Source organism: Alosa pseudoharengus, unplaced genomic scaffold (assembly GCF_046254945.1).
Source record: "Alosa pseudoharengus isolate Yale_2024_CS ecotype anadromous, Long Island Sound unplaced genomic scaffold, YU_APseudo_1.1 YU_APseudo_1.1_scf_24, whole genome shotgun sequence".
Classification (NCBI taxonomy): domain Eukaryota; kingdom Metazoa; phylum Chordata; class Actinopteri; order Clupeiformes; family Clupeidae; genus Alosa; species Alosa pseudoharengus.
The window spans coordinates 217,501-242,500 of NW_027468689.1; the positions used below are offsets into that span (position 1 = coordinate 217,501).

The following is a 25,000-nucleotide window of genomic DNA, read 5'->3' on the forward strand; positions in this document are numbered from 1 at the left end:
AGGAGAGAGTTGGGGTCACTACAGCAGGCAGTGAGGAGAGAGTTGGGGGTCACTACAGCATGCAGTGAGGAGAGAGGAGAGAGTTGGGGTCACTACAGCAGGCAGTGAGGAGAGAGGAGAGAGTTGGGGTCACTACCGTTGGAGGAGGAGCAGGGGCAGAAAGGAGTACGTCTTCTTTGAGGAGAGCCAACAGAAACTACACACACACACACACACATTTACATTTTTCACAGATGCACTGGCCATGTGTAGACATACAGAATTGAAGGATTAGATGAGTGAGCATTAATTAGATATGTGGACATGGAAGCCAAAGACTACAGTATATTTGGTGGACAGCCAGAGAATTAAGACATACAGTAGTCTTAAGTTTAACTAAAGCTAATTTAATAATTAGACAAAATACATTTGCTAATTTAACACCATGGGTAAGACTAATAGGGTCATTCCACCATTTGGGGAATTACACTCATTTTCCACCCCTTGAGTTAAACAATTGATTTTTACCTTTCTCAAGTTCATCCAGCCGTTCTCTGAGTCAGGCGATACCACTTTTAGCTTTAGCCTAGCATAGATCATTGAATCGGATTAGAACATTAGCATCTCGCCTGCTAAGATTTCGGGTAATTTTCCTATTTAAAACTTAGAAAGTGTAATAACCCTGCTTTATTACACGGCTCTTCATAGTGCTGCAGAATGCTCCATTCACTTGAATGGGCCTTCCCAACGTTCGGCGGTATGCTAATTCTGAATAACAGACCGTTGCTAAGTATAACAGACCGCTGTCAAGGAAAATGGGCTTTGTGCTTCTAAGTCAATTCTTTCATATCACTATGCAAGGACTGGAACTTCATTCAAAAGTGAAAGCAGACGGTTGATCAGCTGTGTTCTAAAGAATGTTTGATTGGCCCTGCCGACAATGACCGGCGTTCTATACATTATCCCTTACGTAAAAAACATCCTGACCAGCTAAAGGTGGTTTGCTGGTTGACCAGCTTGTTGACCAGCTTGTTTGACCACCCTATGATGGTTGACCAGCTAGACCAGCAAATCTCTTGCGAAAACATACCTTCAGCTGGTTTACCCACCTAACGATGGTAATTCAGCTGGTTTTGCTTGTCGTACCACCTCAAGCTGGTCATTTTAGCGGGTGTTGCTGGTCTACACTGCTGGTTTAACTGGCCGTGCCAGCTTATGTTGGTCAAACCAGCATGACCATCTTACACCAGCTGTATCTCACACGACAGGCTGGTCAAACCAGCATGACCAGCTTCCTCAGATGGTCACGCCAGCATATCCAGCTGGTGGTCCAACCAGCTACACCAGCAAAGACCAGCAAGAGCTGGAGGAAAACCAGCAAAGACCAGCTAAAAACAGCTACCAGCATAAGCTGGTTTCTAGCTGTTTTTTTCAGCAAAAGGAAACGTGGCGATTTTCTAGGCTGATTTGACATGGAACTACAGTATACTCTCATCCCGGCGTAATAATCAAGGAACGTTGCGAACGTACCATGGGCACAGCACCTGAAAATAGTGTCAGGATCCGGCCATTCTTTGTGTACCTGTCTGCTGCCATGTGACTGTCTCCACCCCTTTTCCCTTATATGGTCTGCACTTCCTGTCTCCTCAGTTTCCTTCCGTTTCTGTTCACACCTGGTCCCCGTTATTGTCTCGTTGGCATGGGCGGATTATGAACTTTCGGGCCCCTGGGCCCGGATGTATTAAGGCCCCCCCACTTATTGTCATGTATGTGGGAGGGGGGGTTTGGGGGTCCTCCCCCAGAAAATGTTTAATTTGTTTGATGTGATTTCCTGTATTCTGGTGCATTTTGGGGATAGCCAATACTAAATTCAATCAGATTCATAGCCTACATCCTGATTTGTTGATATTGAGGCAATGATTCCATGCAAAGGCTTGGGCTTCAGGGCCCCCTGGGCCTGGGCCCGGTAGGCCCGTGCAGTAATCCATCCCTGCTTGTTGGTCTCGTCCAGTACTCTTTCTGTTAATTAGTCTGTATATTTTTGCCCCCCTGTTTCTCTGTTCTTTGTCAGATCGTCTCTATGTTTTGTCTGGTTAAAGTTTTGTAAATAAGTAAGTTTGTAAATGTCAAGATTGTAGTTTAAGAATAATAGTAGGGGGGCCTATGTGTCTAATTTGGGGGCTTGTGGGATTCACATGTTAATTTTTGGAGAGTATTATATCTTTGTTTTAAGGGTTCTTAAGAGTAAAAAAAAACATGTCTCCATTTTTTTGAAGGTTTTGAAGGACCCAAATCAAAGGTCAAATTCAGAAAAGGTCAAATTTGGTGTTCTGTCCATAAACCTCACATTGCTGGTATTATAGCATAGGGTTTGGTGCCAAAAAGCAAATATATTCTACAAGGTAGTGTGCAAAAGTGGACCACATAAACAATACAACATTATAAAACATTTTTTCAGAGCACAAAGTGCAGAGATCTCTGTTAAATCAAGTTTAATAGACTTTTACATAGTACCAGCTGAAGTCTGTAAGGCCTTCCTAAGCCTAAGTGTGAAGAAAAGAAAGGGTAAAGGATCAGCTAGACAAACAGACAGGTGTGTGTGTGTGTAAGAGAGAGAAAGAGAAAGAGAGACACTACCAGCATGGACGGATTATGAACTTTCAGGCCCCTGGGCCCAGATGTATTAAGGGCCCCCCACTAATTGTTGCGGGGGACATTTTTTAAATTTATTTGATGTGATTTCCTGTATTCTGGTGCATTTTGGGGATGGCCAATACTTTATTTCAATCAGATTCATAGCCTATGTGTTGATATGATGTGTTGATATTGAGGCAATGATTCCATGCAATGGCTTGGGCCCTCTGACTCCTTGGGCCTCTGGGTTTGGGCCTGGTAGGCCCGTGCAGTAATCCATCCCTGACTACCAGTGACAGTTGGCTGTTGATAGCTGGCAGTGATAGAATTTAGAATATCGAATAACTTGAAGCACATAGTGCTCTGTTCTTCATGGTTGGTGATATTAGTGACCTTCTAGCCTTCTACATTTGAGCAAGCACATTTTCATAGTTCATGGTGGCACAGTCTAGTGTCTGAGGTGTGTCTTTCTGTTAGTCAGGTGATGGCACACATATTCTAAAAGAAACAGATTTTGGGCTATGTATCCAGTGGCAGATATGTGTGGACTGGTGAATGACCCATCACTAGAGACAGATGCCAAATTTCTTGTTTTTGTCCATGAGAGAGTATGGAGATGGGTATCACAGATCAGCCAACGATTACATTGTTACAGTGCAGTTATTTTACAACAGAACAAAGCAGTTTGGCACAGGAACTGCTACAAATCCACCTGTAACAGTGAGCATCTGCAGCATGCTAAGATTAGCTACTAGAAATCATGTGAAGCAGGCAGGACTCCGTGTCTTCAGAAAAGACGCGGTGGACCATCTTCTGAACCTGCAGCAACACCTGCAACTGCATCAGGTCCATCTAGAGGGACACTTGTTCAGCAGCAGCTGCTGCCAGCATAGATAAGTGCTTCTTCTGTCAGAAGCAGACAAAAGAGCGTCTTCATGAGGTGTCCTCTTTCAATGCAGGCAACCAAACAAGAACTATAAGTAATTTTGAAGTCAATGACTTTTAACAGGTAGCCAGTGTACAGATGCTAGGATAGGGGAAATATGTTCATATTTTTTGTGTGTGAGCAGCTGCATTTTGTATAAGCTGTAAGCTCTTTAGACAGGTATTATTACAGCCAGCATAATAGCATTGCAATAGCATTGCAATAGTCTATCCTTGAGATGACAAAACATTAATTTCTCGGCATCTGGTAAGGATAAGGACTTCCTTATCTTTGAAATGTTCCTTAAATGTTATGTAGTTATGTATCATCTGCTAAACAACAGGGGCCTCAGTACTGAGCCTTGAGGCACTCCACATTTTACCATAATCTGGGTAGATGGTTTATTATGGACCTGTACAAATTGTTGACGGTTAGGAAGGTATGATCTAAACCAGTGTTTTTCGACCTTTTTTGTGCCACGGCACACTTTTGACACTTAAAATGTCCCACGACACACTAACACACTAATCCTGTGTGAAGAAAAAATAGACATACCATAGCCTAAAATTTCAAATAATACACAGATATGGCCTATGGCTTCTATGCAAGACCTGCTCAATATAACAAGCGCCCTCTGTTTCATTTGTAGGTGACTATATCTAATTTAATTGTTGTTTTGAACTGGATATGTGATGATTCTGTGAATACTGGATATGGGGCCCCCGTTGTACAATGCCTGCATACCACAAATAGTGCAATCATACAATCAATGAGAGTATGTTGTTATAAATTCTTTGATGCAACAGTTGCTTTTCTGGACCAGTGAGTGACATTTGGGTAATTTTCTGCGACACACCTGATGATCTCTCACGGCACACTAGTGTGCCCCGGCACAGTGGTTGAAAAACACTGATCTAAACCAAGCGAGTGCTGAGTCTTTGATGCCTATCAAATTTTCAAGCCTAAGTAGTATGTCATTGTCTATAGTGTCAAAGGCAGCGCTGAGGTCCAGGAAGACCAGTATCGATACAAGGCTAGGTTTTTTGAGGGAGGGCTTAATAACAGATGTCTTAAACGACTGCGGTACATGCCCTGATAGCATTGAATTATTTATAATCTAGAGCAAAACATTATCCAGGAAGGGGAGGGCAGTCTTAAGAAGGTGAGTAGGAATAAGGTTTAGTAGACTAGTTGTAGATTTTGATGAGGAAATTGTGGAGGTGAGATCTAATATGTTGTGTATATGTAAATGAAGTAAATGTTGTTTGAGGTCTCATCTGTGATTTTGCTATCTTTCAGCAATGGAGTATGTGTATTTGGTGAAACTGAAACTGGTTATTGATCTTATCTCTAATTGTTTGACATACAATCATAATACTGACATACAATCATACTGTTAAAAATAAGAAAATAACTGTTTTGTGAACTTTATTCAACATAGCCAGTGATTTAGGCTAAATGTATGGTGTTAATTATAGTGAAATATACAAATTCACAAAAATAGGGTTAAAACAGGTAAAAAAAAATGGAGACATACTTTTTCTCCATGTTCAATGACCTCTAAAGACAGTCCAACCACTCTCCAAAAATTAACATTTCAATCCCACAGAAACCACATAGGCCCCCTGACTATAAAGTGAGTTTGTCTGAAATACGGCCTGTAAGAGTCTTGCGCGTGGGTCCTATCTTGAGAATTCTGACAAATAGTCCCCGTAGGCTAACTTCCAGCTGCAAGGTTGAACTGCAGCAGACGAATTGGTTAGTGACTGGATTATTACGCCTGCATGAGAGAGTATAGTTCCATGTCAAATCAGCCTAGAAAATCGGAAAATAATTACCGGAAATCTTAGTCACTTTTAAACGTGATGCTAGCAGGCAAGATGCTAATGGTCTAATCCGATTCAATGATCTTATGCTAGGCTGAAAATGGTATCGCCAGACTCAGAGAACGTCTGGATTAACTTGAGAACGGTAAAAATCAATTGTTTAACTTAAGGGGAGGTGGCAAATGAGTTTAATTCCCCAAATGGTGGAATATCCCTTTAAGTGCAAACATAGATATGTCTGCTATTATTATGATATTATTATTACCATTCATATGTCCACTATATTGACCAACTTTGCACTTCGCTTGCTTATTACACTGGCACCAGGGCCCATGAACTCATACACTGCATGAGGGGGGGGGGTAGGGAGAGAGAGGGAGGGAGAGAGGGATGGAGAGAGGGAGGGAGAGGGAGGGAGAGGGAGAGAGAGAGGGAGGGAGAGAAGGAGAGAGAGGCAGATAGAGAGAGGGGGGGAGGGAGATAGAGAGAGGGAGGTAGGGAGAGGGAGGGAGAGAGAGGGAGAGAGAGGGAGATAGAGAGAGGGAGGGACATACCTAGTTGATGGAGAGGTGTAGGGAGAGAGATAGAGAGAGGGAGGGAGAGAGATAAAGAGAGGGAGGGAGAGAGATAGAGAGAGGGAGGGAGAGAGATAAAGAGAGGGAGGGAGAGAGATAAAGAGAGGAAGGGAGAGAGATAGAGAGAGGGAGGGGGAGAGATAAAGAGAGGAAGGGAGAGAGATAAAGAGAGGAAGGGAGAGAGATAGAGAGAGGGATAGAGAGAGGGAGGGAGAGAGATAGAGAGAGGGAGGGGGAAAGATAGAGAGAGGGAGATAGAGAGAGGGACATACCTAGCTGATGGAGAGGTGGCTGCTGCACTACATAAAGGAAAAAGACAAGACAGACGTAGAGGGAGTGCTCGTGGTCTCCTCTGGACACTGACCAGATCGTTTAAGAGGACAAAGACAAAAACAAGGGGAAGATTGGAACAGAGACGAGGGAGGACATACTGTATATATGTATATAAGGATAAGGAAGGCAGCCAATGAGGGAACAGGGCTGTGGCATCTTTACCTTGAGAGGAAGTACAAGGACAAGGAGGGGCGGGTCTTCTGAGAGGAGAACTAGGAGAAACTACACACACACACAGGAATGCACACACACAAGCAAAGGAGGAGAGGAGAAGAGGACAAAGAGAATGAAGAGCAAACCTAACTTCAGCAGGATCAGAGGTGCATCATGGGAGAGAGCTTTCTCAGTTTGAATGGCTCCAGGATATAATTGACTATAATTACTATGTGTGTGTGTGTGTGTGCGCGCACATGTGTGTCTGTTGGAAAAGATGAGTGGGTAGAAAAATCAGTGTATGTGTGAGAGAGAGACAGAGGAAGAAAGATAGTCTTTGGCTCAATATTGTAAGCATCCATCCTAATTCACACATTCTCTCTCTCTCTCTCTTTCACACACAACACACACACAGACGCCAACACACGTGAAGGGTAGAGCTCTTATGCACTCTAGTATATGATCAGACATGTGTAGTGTGAACTGTAGTGTGCTTGTGGTCTGTTTTGTGTTTGAATGCATGATGTAGTGTTTATGGTGTAGTGTTATAGTGTTTATGGTGTAGTGTTTATGGTGTAGTGTTATAGTGTTTATGGTGTAGTGTTTATAGTGTTTATGGTGTAGTGTTTATGATGTAGTGTTTATGGTGTAGTGTTATAGTGTTTATGTGTAGTGTTTATGATGTAGTGTTATAGTGTTTATGGTGTAGTGTTATAGTGTTTATGGTGTAGTGTTTATGATGTAGTGTTATAGTGTTTATGGTGTAGTGTTTATGGTGTTGATGGTGTAGTGTTATAGTGTTTATGGTGTAGTGTTATAGTGTTTATGGTGTAGTGTTTATGATGTAGTGTTATAGTGTTTATGTGTAGTGTTTATGGTGTAGTGTTATAGTGTTTATGGTGTAGTGTTTATGATGTAGTGTTATAGTGTTTATGGTGTAGTGTTTATGGTGTTGATGGTGTAGTGTTATAGTGTTTATGGTGTAGTGTTATAGTGTTTACGGTGTAGTGTTTATGGTGTTTATGGTGTTTATGATGTAGTGTTTATAGTGTTTATGGTGTAGTGTTTATGGTGTAGTGTTATAGTGTTTATGTGTAGTGTTTATGGTGTAGTGTTTATGATGTAGTGTTTATGGTGTTTATGGTGTTTATGGTGTAGTGTTTATGGTGTAGTGTTTATGGTGTTCATGGTGTTTATGATGTAGTGTTTATGGTGTAGTGTTCATGGTGTTTATGGTGTAGTGTTTATGGTGTAGAGTTTATGGTGTTTTATGGTGTAGTGCAGTGGTCGCCAACCCGTTGATCGCGATCGACCAGTAGATTATTAGGACTTGCCCGGTGTTTATGGTGTTTATAGTGTTTTTGTGTAGTGTTTATGGTGTTTATGGTGTAGTGTTCATGGTGTTTATGGTGTAGTGTTTATGGTGTTTATGGTGTAGTGTTTATAGTGTTTATGATGTAGTGTTTATGATGTAGTGTTTATGGTGTTTATGGTGTAGTGTTTATGATGTAGTGTTTATGGTGTAGTGTTTATGGTGTTTATGGTGTAGTGTTTATAGTGTTTATGATGTAGTGTTTATGATGTAGTGTTTATGGTGTAGTGTTTATGGTGTTCATGGTGTTTATGGTGTAGTGTTTATGGTGTAGTGTTTATGGTGTTTATGGTGTAGTGTTTATGGTGTTCATGGTGTAGTGTTTATGGTGTTTATAGTGTTTATGGTGTAGTGTTCATGGTGTTTATGGTGTAGTGTTTATGGTGTAGTGTTTATGATGTAGAGTTTATGGTGTTTTATGGTGTAGTGCAGTGGTCGCCAACCCGTTGATCGCGATCGACCAGTAGATTATTAGGACTTGCCCAGTAGATGGTGTTTATGGTGTTTATAGTGTTTTTGTGTAGTGTTTATGGTGTTTATGGTGTAGTGTTCATGGTGTTTATGGTGTAGTGTTTATGGTGTTTATGGTGTAGTGTTTATGATGTAGTGTTTATGATGTAGTGTTTATGGTGTTTATGGTGTAGTGTTTATGGTGTAGTGTTTATGGTGTTTATGGTGTAGTGTTTATAGTGTTTATGATGTAGTGTTTATGATGTAGTGTTTATGGTGTAGTGTTTATGGTGTTCATGGTGTTTATGGTGTAGTGTTTATGGTGTAGTGTTTATGGTGTTTATGGTGTAGAGTTTATGGTGTTTATGGTGTAGTGTTTATAGTGTTTATGATGTAGTGTTTATGATGTCGTGTTTATGGTGTAGTGTTTATGGTGTTCATGGTGTTTATGGTGTAGTGTTTATGATGTAGTGTTTATGATGTAGTGTTTATGGTGTAGTGTTTATGGTGTAGTGTTTATGGTGTTCATGGTGTTTATGGTGTAGTGTTTATGGTGTAGTGTTTATGGTGTTTATGGTGTAGAGTTTATGGTGTTTTATGGTGTGGTGCAGTGGTCGCCAACCCGTTGATCGCGATCGACTAGTAGATTATTAGGACTTGCCCAGTAGATCCCGAGAATAACAGGAAAAACAGTCACCAAATTCCCACATGTTCGCCAACGTTTACAGGGCCTAAATTTCAGCGCGGGATTGCGGGTATAGCGCATGATTTGACCAGCAACTCTAGCCATCATAATGCGAGAAATTCCTGCATACATTACAGTGCTGTCTGATAACATTAATCTAATAATGGAGCGGCGTGAATGCGGGACCGGACGAACCAACTTCTGACTTGAACCGAACGTAATCCCATGATGCAGACACACACACGCGTACAGCACCACTTTGCAGCTCTCTCTCGCCCTCTCTCTCTCTCTCTCTGTCTCTCGCAGGACTTGTCACCGCTGAAGTCAAGTAATGCTAGGTGCTTCTACATCAACTGCTAACTGACAGAAAATGAATACGAAAGTTTAGCGATCAGGAATTTGTTCTCGATTTGAAGAGTGTAATCGATTGTGGACATGCACAGACAGCTACAGACACAGAATGCATTGTAGGCCTAGGCTTAGGTTACTTTCACTTTCTAGAGTGCGCATTCATTACGTGAAAGATGCTTCATACCAAAACAGCGATCAAACATTATCATTGCATTAATACACAGGATTAGATGTTAAAATCCCTTGTGCCAAAATCCAAGGTAAAAACACATTCAGAAGCCCCTGCTCAAGTTTAACTTTAAAAAGCACACTACCCACAAATCCGCCAACAAATTGTCACAAGCACAGTACAAATGGCCTATCCAACAGCAGTAGCCTATATAGTATGCGGCATGTCATTGGGGTTATCAAGTGGGCACCCTCATTCACCGATGTTTCGTTAAGTTAGGCCCACGACACCTCATGAAGGCTTAACAGTGAAACCAGCGTCCTGGAGACACTCCCCTCCATGCTGCCACCATATTACCACATTGAAATATCCAATACCCAAAATACTCTTAACCAGCCCAGGCATGGTCAAGGTTGGCTAGGTCGGTCCGTCCCGTTGATGTGGACTGAACCATAACCATAAAGAACCTTGGCCAACCAACCATCACCCTAGGCACAGCCCATCACAAACACAAAACAAATTAGCCAGTTAGCTTAGCCCGTTAGCTTAGGCCCCATCCCAAACACAAAACAAATTAGCCAGCAGTTAGCAGTTAGCTTACGCCCCATGCTGCCACCATATTACAACAACAAGCATCCAAATACCCTTAACCAACCTAGGCATGGTCTAAGTTGGCTAGGTCGGTCCGTCCCGTTGATGCGGACTGAACCATAAACCATAAAAAAAACCTTAGCCAAGTACCATCAACCTAGGCACAGTCCATCACAAACACAAAACAAATGAGCCAGTTAGCTTACCTTAGCTTGCGCCCCAGGAAGGGTAACTTCTCCTTACCCACGACCAAAACAAATGAACCAGTTAGCTTACCTTAGCTTGCACCCCAGGAAGGGTAACTTCTCCTTACCCACAACCATTCGCTTGCCCGTTCTGCTGCTAAAGACATGTTACTAACCACCTGCCTTAGACTTCGACCACAAATGCCCAATTCAGACAGCAAGCCAATAGCAGATCTTGCCACAAACCCACGTGCACCGATTTCAATAGGCCTTAATCGTGCACTCCAACCTCGCTTAGCTGCGTCCTCTGCTATCTCAGTGTATTTAGCTCTCTTCAGCTCATTGGCCACTTCCACTCTGTCTTCCCAAGGAACAGTGAGTTCAATGAAGTAAACTATCTTCTCTGAATCCGACCATAGAATTCCGTCGGGACGTAGCTTAGTACTCACTATATGTGGAGGTACCGCCATCTGCTGGCCAAGATCAACCTTCATTTCCCAGCCCGCCCCATTTTTCAACTGGCCGGTTTTACACCTGGCCTTCGCGGAACAAGGTTTATCCCCCTGACGTACAAAATTAATTTGCCTTACCCCTTTACTAGCTGCTAATGAATTGACTTCTCTTCTTTTATCCTCTATTGCCGCTGCCACACATTTCAATACCTGGTTATGACGCCACGTATACCGCCCCTGGGTGAGACTTACCTTGCATCCTGATAGGATATGGTGGAAACTGCCCACACACGAGCAAAGTATGCATTTATCATCCTCACCAAACCATTGACTTAAATTCTTGGGAGATGGGAGCACATCATATGTAGCACCTAACATAAATCTGATCTTACCAGCTTCCATGCCCCATAGATCTTTCCATTTAATCCGTCTTTTTTCCACCCCTTCCCAGTTCACCCACTGCCCTTGTTTTGCCTGCGACACTGCCTTAGTACATCTTACAGCCTCCTCCTGTCTATGCATTTCCTCCACTACCATTTTCCTCTTTTCTCCTGCATAAGCCTTACTCCACAAGGGTTTACTTGCACCCACCCCTAGACCCCCCCCGCCCGTGCTGCACATGGCCCATTATATCCCTATGCTTCAATGCTGATTGAGCTTGCTTAACTGCCTGTTCTGGGTTCCACTTCCTCCCTGCATTAACTGTGGGTGCAACTTTCCTCACCACTGGGTCCTTGGACTGAGTAAGAGTCAATTCCAATCTAGCCTTAGCACACTTAAATTCCTCTGTCAGACTAGATATTGGCAACTCTACAATACCCTTCCCATACAAGGCTACACTGCTTAAGCAGCGTGGGAGTCCGAGCCATTTTCTGACAAAGGAGTTGATCATTTTTTCCAACCTCTCTACCTTTGACAGAGGAACTTCATAAACTGTCAATGGCCACATTAGCCGAGGCAACAAACCAAACTGCAAACACCACAGCTTGAGCTTACCTGGCAGCCCGGACTTGTCAATTTTTGCAATACCTTGCCTAGTGACCTGTCTCAAGTCTTCAACCTGTGATTTATCACTAAGGCTTGCATCATACCACCTTCCCAGACTCTTCACTGGTTTCTCCAGAACTGTGGGAATCACCTCCTTATTTATAGCAAACTTCTTATCTGTTACCTTCCCTTTAATAATTGAGAGACTCCTAGACTTACTTGGTTTCACCTTCATTCTGGCCCATTGCAGATTACTATTTAACTTACCCAGCAACCTGTTGGTGCTTGGAATGGTTGTCGTCAAGGTTGTCATGTCGTCCATGAAAGCCCGAATCGGGGGGAGGCGTGGCCCTCCCTGCAACTTATCCCCGCCAACTACCCATTTTGAGGCCCTAATGATGACCTCCATTGCCATTGTAAAAGCAAGTGGGGAGATGGTACATCCGGCCATGATTCCTATCTCAAGTTGTTGCCAACCTGTGGTGTAATCAGCTGTAGTAAAACATAATTGAATATCCAGAAAGTATGCTTTTACTAGGCTTTTAATGCTACCTGGGATTCTGAAATAATCAAAGGCCTCCCACAACAGACTATGCGGCACAGACCCAAAAGCATTAGCCAAATCCAAGAACACAACGTGCAGGTCTCTCTTCTCACGCTTTGCTAATTGAATTTGGTGCCAAATCATGCTGGTATGCTCTACGCACCCGGAGAAGCCAGGAATTCCAGCTTTTTGCACCGTGGTATCAATTAGTTTATTCCTTTCAAGGTTATTTGTCAGTCTCCGTGCCACCACACTAAAGAAAACCTTCCCTTCAACATTCAGTAGACTAATTGGCCTAAATTGATTAATCTCCACTGCGTCCTTTTTTTTGGGAATAAATATTCCCCCAGCCCTCCGCCAAGCCTTGGGAATACTCTGCTTTTTCCAAACTATCTTCATTTATTGCCATAAAAATCTTAAAACATCTGGTGCACTCTTATACAACCGGTAGGGCACTCCATTAGGTCCCGGGGCTGAAGAGGCCCTTGCACGTTTTATTACTTCTTGCACCTCTTTCCACCTTGGTGGACTATCGTCGCATTGGCTACTTAATTCACCAATAGGTGGGATATCAGCAGGAAGTACCATCTCCCTGAACCTCTCCCTATCTTTGTGCACTCCCTCTAAATACTCCTCAAGCTTCTGCCTAGGTTCCAAAAGACTACCACTCTTCTGCATTACGAATAAAGACTTAACAAACTTAAATGGGTCTTTATAGAATGCTAGTCGGGCTCGTGATTTCTTCTTCCTATTTTTCCTAATATTTTCAGCTCTTCTTAGCACTACTAACCGCTCCCTCACATCTGCCTGTAGACAGTCAATACCTTCCTTCTCATCATCTGTAGCTTTTCTCCACTGCTTCTTAAGCTGCCTCCTCTCCTTGATAAGTTTATCTATCTCCTGCTGGCGCCTAGATTTAACTACCTCATGTTGCCGTTTTGTCCTTCTCTCAATAGTCCCAAATCTTTCCTTACCATAGCTATAAATAATGTCTCCCATTTTCTCTAATTTGCTTTCAGCCGTCCCCTTGAGCTGACCCAGGATACTGACCAAATCACTATTAGCATCTTCCCACATTCTACATTCTGCTGCGCCTGGCCATCTAACCCCAGGCCTATGACCATTAATCTTCTCCCTCCTTGGCTGACTGGCCTCTCTTTCTGCCTCAGTGCTAGAACTTTCCTCAACAACAGGGGTACTGATGTCCTGCGAACTGTGGGTTTCTTCCTGTCGCTGAACTTCAACCGACTGACTTGATGCACTTCTTAAGAAATAGCTATCAATGCGGGAACCCTGTGTTCCCTCTACCAAGCACTTCTTTTTCCCTTGATGAATTTTCAGGCCCTTTAGACTTGTAACCTTCTGCCAACCACACACACACATCTGCAGCTTTTTCTCAGTTTTCTCTGAACTAGTGGCTTCCACAAAGATGTTTTCCTTACTCGTAATCAAATTCGTTCCAGGGTCAGTAACCATGTCTATCACAAGTGAGTCATCTTCCGCCCCTGCTCTCGCTGACTCTAGGGGTATTTTTTCATTATGTCGTACTGTAGCTTAGTAGGGTGCAGACCATAGCTTAGTGAAGCCTGGGCTACTGCCACAATGAGCTGCTAACTCATATGATCAAATGTATCATGACGTGTTGTCACAAACACTTCAAAATCAAAACCAAAATCATGTAAGTAAAGACTATGTTAAGTGTTCATCTCATTGACGCCTGTATAAGGGGGTGGAGGATGTGATATTTTTGACCTGATAGTACATTTGCCTAAATAAAAGGCCTTAATTTGGAACTATTTTAGCTTTGATTCTCTTTTGACGCTTCAAGGTAGATCTTGCCTTTGTTCAGGGCGAGGTCAGGGATCTTGGGCTCAAAAAGTGTGTTTATGGTGTAGTGTTTATGGTGTAGTGTTTATGGTGTTGATGGTGTAGTGTTTATGGTGTTTATGGTGTAGTGTTTATGATGTAGTGTTTATGTGTAGTGTTTATGTGTAGTGTTTATGATGTTCATGGTGTTTATGATGTAGTGTTTATGGTGTTTATGGTGTAATGTTTATGATGTAGTGTTTATGGTGTTTATGGTGTAGTGTTTATGTGTAGTGTTTATGGTGTAGTGTTTATGGTGTTCATGGTGTTTATGATGTAGTGTTTATGGTGTAGTCTTTATGGTGTTTATGGTGTTTATGATGTAGTGTTTATGGTGTAGTGTTTATGTGTAGTGTTTATGGTGTTTATGGTGTAGTGTTTATGATGTAGTGTTTATGGTGTAGTGTTTATGTGTAGTGTTTATGGTGTTTATGGTGTAGTGTTTATGGTGTAGTGTTTATGTGTAGTGTTTATGGTGTTCATGGTGTTTATGATGTAGTGTTTATGGTGTAGTGTTTATGGTGTAGTGTTTATGGTGCTTTATGGTGTAGTGTTTATGGTGTTTTATGGTGTAGTGTTTATGGTGTAGTGTTTATGGTGTTTTATGGTGTAGTGTTTATGGTGTTCATGGTGTTTATGATGTAGTGTTTATGGTGTAGTGTTTATGGTGTTTATGATGTAGTGTTTATGGTGTAGTGTTTATGATGTAGTGTTTATGGTGTAGTGTTTATGGTGTAGTGTTTATGGTGTTTATGGTGTAGTGTTTATGGTGTTGTGTTCATGGTGTTTTATGGTGTAGTGTTTATGGTGTTTATAGTGTAGTGTTTATGATGTAGTGTTTATGGTGTTTTATGGCGTAGTGTTTATGGTGTTGTGTTCATGGTGTTTATGGTGTAGTGTTTATGGTGTTTATGGTGTAGTGTTTATGGTGTTGTGTTCATGGTGTTTTATGGTGTAGTGTTTATGGTGTTTATAGTGTAGTGTTTATGATGTAGTGTTTATGGTGTTTTATGGCGTAGTGTTTATGGTGTTGTGTTCATGGTGTTTATGGTGTAGTGTTTATGGTGTTCATGGTGTTTATGATGTAGTGTTTATGGTGTAGTGTTTATGGTGTTTTATGGTGTAGTGTTTATGGTGTTGTGTTCATGGTGTTCAAGGTAAGAGAGTGTGTGTATGTGTGTGGGTGTGTGTATGTATGTGTGTGTGTGTAAGAGAAAGTGTGAGGCCCACATACCACCCAGATGCATGTCCAGCACTGCAGTGGAGTTGGAGTCCTCCCAGTAATCTAAAATAAAGGTGCAGCGTCAGACTTCTCTGTCCATATTTATACTATATACTTATACTACTATATCTGCTGATGTGTCCAAACTTATACTATAGGTACAGCTCTGTGTGTTCCATCAGTGTGTGGGCATGATGTATGTGTCTTTACCGTATTTGTAGTTGTGTATGGTTGTGTGTGTGTGTGTGTGTGAGAGAGTACCTGCTTCCCCTCTCAGTGCTTTCTCCACAGCCACTCCCATCTCCTCCAGCTGCCTCTGCTTCACCTCCACCTGCTCCAGCTGACGTTGGATCATCTGAAACACACACAAAGACACACACACACACACACAACACATGCTCATAAACACACACAAGTATGAATAGACAGTCTAAATAATATGAAACTAGATGTACTGCAGAGCGGTACTAAATTCTTTGAACCAGATTTTTTTCCCAATTGGTTCGTTCCGAACAGAAACAGTATTTTAACGTTTCCGGTTTTCGGTTCAACCCTAAAATTGACGTTCCTGAACCGGTTAAAACAAACAAATAAAGTTCCCCAACCGTTTACAGTTTTTCTCAGTTGCTTTGGTGCTTTTCTCAGATCAGAATGAACATTCTCATAACTATTAGTTCAACCTCCACAACATTTAGTCATTTGAGCACATCATAGTACCAATTTCTCCTTCCTCTGAACAAATTGCAAATGCTTTTGAACATCTATCAGTTGCTTTGTCATATCAAAATGAACTATACTTATGGATGCTGAATATAGCCGTTCCCAATAAAATAGTCTTGAGTCTTGAGTCATTACATACAAAATTGGTGAACTAATCAAATTCTGTCACAATGCTGTAGAATTGCAAAGAGCATATACAGTAAAACTGTAAAACGTACATATTCAGTGTCTTGTACTCACTTACTCCCCTAACTACAGCAATTTGTAACTTCACTGTAGTTTTCAAATGGCTGTACAAGTACTGTATAGTGCTGTCTTGAGCATTATCAGGTAGTGTCACCGAGTTCTGACCTTTTTTTGCATGGAAAACACAGAGCATAAACTGTCGTAATGAAAACATGACAAAGCCATTTGACTATCTTGTTCATAAACAATGGTGTCAAGACTTCTCATTTTGATGACACTGGCAGTTTCATTGACATAAATACTTGCTTTTGAGTGAACAAGTGACATGCTTTTGCAGGTTATCCACTAGGTTTTGCAGTTTGCTAGCCTGGGTGTTCCCATGCTGCCTTGCGCGCGATTTGATTCACGCTGCTAAGGCAGCCTGGAGACCATGGAGCAAATTTTCGCATGAGATAGGGGACCGATCACAGAACAAGGGGGAAAGCAAGACGATGATGAGCTATGCACAAACGCATTTGATAGACATCCGTGGCACCCAATAAACGGATCTGGGCATTTTTTTTCAAATACAAGAAAATTAACGTTTGGTTCCCAGACCACGTCTCATTGAGAAGTGGTGGCGCTAGCCGATTCTGTGATCGGTCCCCTATCTCAGGCGAAAATAAACACACACAAGTATGAATAGACAGTCTAAATAATATGAAACTAGATGTACTGCAGAGCGGTACTAAATTCTTTGAACCAGAATTTTTTCCCAATTGGTTCGTTCCGAACAGAAACAGTATTTTAACGTTTCCGGTTTTCAGTTCAACCCTAAAATTGGTAGTCTACATAATTTTCCTTAAGTATCTATCCTGTCATCAAACATTAAAAAACTGTAAAAAAAAGTAACTAATTCTGACATGCCTACATTTTTTTAGGCTACATTTTGTAAGTGGCATAACTGTAATTCTGACATGCCTACATTTTTTTCAGTATTGTACATGAATTAAGACAAGGACCATTTTTGCCATATTGTTTCTCGGCAAACAACTGAACACCTCCATTATACTTCTTACAGCTCAATTGGTGCCAATGACATATAGGGCAGGCTACATAGTGCTCATTGAAAACTTAAATTGACCAAACCTGCCCTGCTGAAAAAAAAAACAGCCTGACCAGCTAAAGGTGGTTTGCTGGTTAACCAGCTTGTTTGACCACCCTATGATGGTTGACCTGCTAGACCAGCAAATCTCTTGCGAAAACATACCTTCAGCTGGTTTTCCCAGTTTATGATGGTAATTCAGCTGGTTTTGCTTGTTGTACCACCTCAAGCTGGTCATTTTAGCTGGTGTTGCTGGTCTACACTGCTGGTTTAACTGGCCATGCCAGCTTATGTTGGTCATTCTAGCAAACCAGCATGACCAGCTTGACAGGCTGGTCACCAGCATGACCATCTTGCACCAGCTGTATCCCACAAGACAGGCTGGTCACACCAGCATGACCAGCTTCCTCAGATGGTCACGCCAGCATATCCAGCTGGTGGCCCAACCAGCTACACCACCAAAGACCAGCAAGAGCTGGAAGAAAACCAGCAAAGACCAGCTACCAGCATAAGCTGATTTCTAGCTGTTTTTTTCAGCAGGGTGGTCAGGGCCCAATCAGTGCATTTGTTTCTCTTATGTCATCAAACAATATAAAACCACAAAGCATTACAGAAGCATCACTGTAGTTCCTACATCCATCAAAAAGCCTGTGCAACTCATAGCTAAATCTGTGCAAATAACTGAAATATGGTAGGCTACATAGCTATCATTGTGAACAACATCAATTGGACAAACCTGGTCAGGGCCCAATCAGTGCATTTTTGTCTCTTTATGTCATCAGACAATACACAACCACAATGGTGTGTACATAGCTGCCTTTGTGAATATTAAACTTATAAACAAATGCCCAAAACCTTGTCAGGGCCCAGAGGGAAATGAAAAAAGATTCTGCCTGTACAGCTGGCGGCAAGCTTCTCTATTACATTTCTCCCGATCGGAAGTGAACCTCACCAAGTCATATTGCACAGAAATATAACGAAATATAAAGAAAAAATAACGGTATTAACCAGTTACCAAGGTTACCATTATTTAAGATAAACGGTTCTGTACCAGAACATACAAAATCTTAACGTTTCTGGTTTCGTTTCTGTTCCTAGCAAAACATCAAAAGTTTCTGGTTTTCGTTTTTTCTAATATAGGGTCCAAAGACTGCACACACACACACACACACACTACACACACGCACACACACACACACACACACACCTGTGCGCGGTGCAGCCTCTTGAGCTCCTGTTGTTTGGCGTGTCGTTGGGCCTCCTTCTGGATCCTGCGCGTGTGCTTGGGGTCACTGCTGTCGGCCAGCGATGGCGTGTCGGACAGCGGCTGCCTCTGCTGCTGCAGCTCCTGCAGGATGTCTGTGGACACGCTCAGACTGGACGGATCGGGCGGCACCACCCACACCCCCACCACCTCCGTGGAGCAGGAGGAGTCCGGCGGGGTTTGGGGGCCCGCGGGTCGCCGGGGTCGAGCGCTGCGTCTCTGTTGGACAGGAGGGGAGAGCATGAGGGGACTGGACCAATAGGAGCGCAGGGTGGAGAAGGGCTCGGCCAATAGAAATGCGAGGATGCGGTGATACCTTAATGGCGTATGCGCGCTTGAATGCCAGTGCGTGTGGAATGTAAAAAGACTTGAGGAGAAAAACAATTAACACATTAACAATAAACAATAAACAAATCTTAAAAACACAGGTGGGAGTCCAATACACTTCACAGCTACATCAAAGTCCATCTACTGCAACATCAGCAAAGTTCTGGACTAAATAGCTGTCTATTGATCAGAGACTACTGACTATAGACTATATACAAGCATAGATTAATGACTTGATTAATGACTCGTTATGTTAAAGTCATGATGAACCTCATTTACTTACCACTTCAAACCCTCAGTGCCATGCTCAGTACACACTCATTTCAATGCCATGGTCATTATACAGTAACCTACTGGTCATTATTATTCAATGCAATAACCTCTAACCACCATGAGACAACATATAACAACACAACGGGCCCTAAAGTGCAACGTCTAACTAAAGCTAATTCAATAACTAGGCAAAATCAATCAGCTAATTTGACATCATGAGCACGACCTTCTCCACAAACATTGATGAGTCAGATCAAAACTTCCACATGTCACATGATCAAAACTTCCACATGTCACATGATCAAAACTTCCACACGTCACATGATCAAAACTTCCACGTCACATGACCGCATGTCATATGATCAAAACTTCCACATGACCACATGCCCGCTATAGTTCATGCCCAAGAACTCTGCTTGTTGATAGACCTCACATTTCGCCCACCAAACAAAACAGGGCCCACACACACACACACACACATATATATATATATATATATACACACACACACATATATATACACACACACACATATATATATACACACACACACATATATACACACACCTCACACACACACACACCAGGCCCATTGACTGCAGACGGTACTGAGTGCCGAACCAAACAAACCAGGGCCCACACACACACCACACCACACACACACCACACACACACACCACACCACACACACCACACCACACACACCATGGCCTATTGACTGCAGACGGTACTGAGTGCCAAACCAGGGCCCATTGACTCTGAATTGAACCTCTGCAGACTAGGTCTTGTGAGGCTCCACACAAGCTATGAGGCTACTCTAACCAATGATCTGCCACTATGAGGCTACTCTAACCAATGATCTGCCACTGCCACAGGTCATCTACAGACAGTTACCACTGCAACAGGCCATCCACAGCAACAGGCCATCTACAGACAGTTCCACTGTAACAGGTCATCTACAGACAGTTCCACTGCACTGCAACTACAAGACTATCAAAGCCACTAATTACAACTGAATGGCAAACATAAAACATTAAATCAAATGACTAAGAACATTGTTTGTGTCTGTGTGTGTGAGTGTATGTGTGCGGGTGTGCGTGTGTGTTTGTGTGTGTGTGTGTGTGTGTGTGTGTGTTGATTTTCTGTGTGTGTGTGTTGATTTTTCTATGTGTGTGTGTGTTAATTTTCTGTGTGTGTGTGTGTGTTAATTTTCTGTGTGTGTGTGTGTGTGTGTGTGTTGATTTTCTGTGTGTGTGTGTGTGTGTGTTACTTTTCTGTGTGTGTGTGTGTGTGTGTGTGTTACTTTTCTGTGTGTGTGTGTGTGTGTTAATTTTCTGTGTGTGTGTGTGTGTGTGTTACTTTTCTGTGTGTGTGTGTGTGTGTTACTTTTCTGTGTGTGTGTGTGTGTGTGTGTGTTACTTTTCTGTGTGTGTGTGTGTGTGTTAATTTTCTGTGTGTGTGTGTGTGTGTGTGTACCTCATCTCCATTCTGCTCATCCTCCCCTTCCTCTTCCTCCTTTATTATGTCTTTCTGGATGTCGGATGGTTCAAAACTGAGCTACACACACACGCACGCACACATACACACACACACACATATGTACACACACACACACACACACACACAACGTTAACAGAGCAGAAGAAATCTCATGAGAAAATTAGGAGAAAATATTAACACACATTGCAATCTGTGTGTGTGTGTGTAACAGAGGCGAACTGAGCTAGCATGCTAGTTGCCCGTGTAAATCCTCACAGCCCTAACCTTAAGAACGCTTCTAACCGCTGAGTTGGGAGCCTGGGCTTTTAGCTCAGTGGTTAGAGCGTTCCACTCCCATGCCGGTGTGTGTGGAGGTGGCGGGTTCGAGGGCCGGTGTGTGTGGAGGTGGCGGGTTAGAGGGCCGGTGTGTGTGGAGGTGGCGGGTTCGAGGGCCGGTGTGTGTGGAGGTGGCGGGTTTGAGGGCCGGTGTGTGTGGAGGTGGCGGGTGTGTGTGGAGGTGGCGGGTTCGAGGGCCGGTGTGTGTGGAGGTGGCGGGTTCGAGGGCCGGTGTGTGTGGAGGTGGCGGGTGTGTGTGGAGGTGGCGGGTTCGAGGGCCGGTGTGTGTGGAGGTGGCGGGTGTGTGTGGAGGTGGCGGGTTCGAGGGCCGGTGTGTGTGGAGGTGGCAGGTGTGTGTGGAGGTGGCGGGTTCGAGGGCCGGTGTGTGTGGAGGTGGCGGGTGTGTGTGTGGAGGTGGCGGGTTCGAGGGCCGGTGTGTGTGGAGGTGGCGGGTGTGTGTGTGGAGGTGGCGGGTTCGAGGGCCGGTGTGTGTGGAGGTGGCGGGTTCGAGGGCCGTGAGCGGCGGACGAATTACGACCTCTGTTACACGTGCACCCGTGACCCGGATCGGGAGTGAGGTTTAGGGGGGTGAGTGTAACGGATGCCAGCTAGCTTAGCTGTGCTTGTGGAACACTCCCCGACGCCTCAAGAGTGCTGCTGGCATGCGTGCCAGTAGCCTGGGTTATTGGCTCAACTGTCAGCACTCGCCTCCCGATCTGAGGTGTTGCTGTTCGTGGGTTCAAGTCCGGGCGTGTGCAGGGCTCAAACACAACGCAGGTTACGTGTGTGTGTGTTAGTGTTAATTTTGTCACCTATTCTTAATTTAGTCTTTGTCTTGTGACGTAATGTCCTTTTTAGTCTTTTAGTCTAGTCATATTTAGTCATTCAAATATCATTTTTGTTAGTCAAGTTTTAGTCGACTAAAAGTCTCGTCATTTTAGTCTAGTTTTAGTCAAAAGAAAACTAAAGGTATCTTAGTCTTAGTCAGTTTTAGTTAAAACATTTTAGCCTTTTTTTATAACAAATTATTTGTTATTACTATTTCAGTCAAATAGTGTTTCACACATCTCAATTTTCCACATCTGTTTCACACATCTCAATTTTTCAATATTGTGTGTCCACAGGGCTAATCGTCTGTTATAATTACTCATTCTGATTTTTTGTCAGTCAGTATGTGGTACGAGCTGTACAGTTATAGCTTGGCTGGGATTTGACCATAGACAGTAAAAGATTTGACTGGACAACTGTCATGATCTTCGTAGACCAGTGTTTCTCAAAGTGTGGTCAGGGGACCACTGGTCCGCAAGCTTTCCCGAATGGTCCGCGACGTGGTAAAATATAATATAGATGAGTTGTTTGCAATATTGAACCAACTTGTATGTAAATCCAAACAGTTCTGCAACACTGTCGATGTAAGATATGCCAGTTTAAATCATACGAGTCCTATGACTAGGGCTGCAACAACACGTTGACGTAATCGATGACGTCGACGCAAAAAATACATTGACGCAAAATATGCGCGTCGATTTATCAAGCGTGCAGCCAAATATTTTTAATTTGACACTTTCAGTGTTTCCCATACGTTGACTAATCTGTGGCGCCACGAAATCAAAACTGCTGCATTAAAGTTAACTCTGCTAAGGTCCTATCACAACATAGTACATTAAGGAGACTAAACTAAGTTAAGTTATGCAATCAAGCAGTATCTCAAAGCTAACGTTAGAATACTGTTTGGATGTCGAGTTTAGCATGCTTACTTACAGCTGCTTGTCAATTTCGTTACTCATGCAGGGCTCATTTTATTGACTCTGACATTTTTATTGACTCTGACACTGAATGTTTGCAAAATCCCGATGTAAATGGAAAAGTGGGTAACACTTTACTTGACGGGTGAGTTCATAACACATTCATAGCAGCTGTCATAAACTGCACATAAAGCATTCATGACTGTTTCATGAGACATGACTCAACATTCATACCAAACCAGAACGACAAGAACTTGTCAAAATAAAAGTCCAAAGTCGCAAAGCAGTATTGCCGTTTTTGGTCCAAACCTCTTGATCACGTCACATCTGAGTCAATGGGCTACTCCAGTGCCAAAAAGACAGAACATGGTCAAGCAAATAATTTTTGTTTCATAAAAATGTATTTGTTCATTGATGTAACCTTTGCAGATGATTTCTCATCTTTTGCTACTGGGAATGTCCAACCGTTCCAGGTTAGAGACCGTTCGTTATTTATAAACGGGGTCACCGGAGGGATTTTGAGTGCTTCAATCAAAAGTTGCATGACCCTCCCCTGCAAGAAAATTTTCAACGACCCTCCAGCAGTCTGTTCAAAAAAGACATGACCCTCCCCGGCCAATCGTCGATACCTAGCGCAATGGAGCGCTATGAAAACACATCGACTTAAGCTAGTTCTAAACTCACCCTCTGCTTTCTGATCTTACACATCACACTTCACCAAGATGGTGGCCATTTCTGTAGATTTACTCACTAACATTGTTGTGGAAACACAATAAGCATGGAAACTAAATGCACACTTCCTGCAACTGCATTAGCCTACTTGAAATAATTTACTCCTCTAGTAAGTATTCACATGAAATAAAACAATAAAACATTGAGACCATTCAACAAAGCACACTGGGTAATAACAAATTCAACACATGAACTTGTTGCTATGGACTCGTCTCTAGGCTTCCTCAGTCATTGTAAAGCTGCCGAAGCTGAACATTATCCAAAACTCAATTTCTCAGACGAGCGTCAATTTGGGAGCTTGCTTCACCTTCCTTCTCAAATGACTTGAAAAGACCGTTTGCACAATTTCACAAATAATCACGGGGACCGAAAAATACCTAACAAGCCAACTTTTTCCGGGTTTAGGCCTATCATTTTAACTTTTCCCCGCTGTCTTGCCGTTTTAATATTTTCCCGTAGAATATCCCATATTACTGTAATACTCTAATAACATTAGTCCTGCATTCTGGCCTGTCTCTGTGTTGTCCTGTTGTTACCCCTTGCCCTTCCAGAGAAACAGATGTATTCAAATCATCGTTTTGCTTGCTTGAATGCGAACTCAGAGTGATGTTAACCTACAGTAGGCCTATTTAAGTTAACGACGTGGTTGTTGTGAGAGCACGATTCATTGGCGCTTGCAGTGTTCGGCCGTAGGCTATGTCTACGTGCGCACCTGCCATGGCGCATAACTTACCAACTCTAGCCTACACTGTAGACCATAAACTGGCTATTTATATGACCAATGTATTTGTATTCTGTACTCTGCTTTATGAAGCAGAATTACGCACTGCTACTTGGAACGCAACACATTTTACGCACTGCTAATTGGAACGTAACACTTGTTGCTTACCAATAAATAGGGCCTAGGCCTACTATATATTTTTTTGCAAACAACAAAAACAGAAAGGATGGAGACAGCAAAGCTAGAGATGGGCAGGAACAAGGTCAATTGGTAGAAATGCTTGTCAAAACGTTAGGAGCTGGATGTGTGGATGAATGAAGCACAAGTATGCTTTATAAACATGCACACTGTTTAAAGTTAGGCTATGGCTACACGGTAAACTACAAGTAAACCAAAGTTAGCTTTTTTAGGGCTGGATAAAGTTGACCAAATGGATATAGGCTGTTAGGCGTGAATAAAGTAGGCTACTTTGTTGTTCCAACCCTTCCAACGTTAATGGGGACGGATCGCATTTCCCGTATTTTGCGTGAGAAACCCGGGATATCTCCCTTATTTTCATTGTTCAATATTGACAGAGCTATGGAACGAAAGAGAACGTTATATGGCGACAGAAATCAACTATCAAACAAGCCACTTTGATTTTTTGCTGTTTTCATTAATACAAAAGATGGGTGACCCCCCCTCCTAGACAAAAAAAGTTAGGTGACCCTCCCCTCAACAAAGAATAAAAAGACATGACCCTCCCCTATTTTCCTCCGGTGACCCCGTTTATAAATAACGAACGGTCCCTTACACAAATAAAGCTGAATGTAGGCTAGTTTACCTCCCAGTGTT

The 25,000-nt window shown here is 42.8% G+C and overlaps 1 protein-coding gene across 1 annotated transcript in view; it reads right to left on the reverse strand.

The window, feature by feature from the left end:
• The window catches only part of mical3b (microtubule associated monooxygenase, calponin and LIM domain containing 3b), a 109,315-nt gene that overhangs the window by 4,435 nt on the left and 79,880 nt on the right, over positions 1-25,000 (reverse strand). The window contains exons 25-28 of the mRNA XM_076303770.1: positions 20,630-20,710; positions 18,497-18,772; positions 15,561-15,654; positions 15,312-15,362 (exon numbers count right to left, since the gene is read on the reverse strand). Coding sequence (XP_076159885.1) covers positions 15,312-15,362; positions 15,561-15,654; positions 18,497-18,772; positions 20,630-20,710 — 502 coding nt within the window. The remainder of the gene's footprint in view (positions 1-15,311; positions 15,363-15,560; positions 15,655-18,496; positions 18,773-20,629; positions 20,711-25,000) is intronic.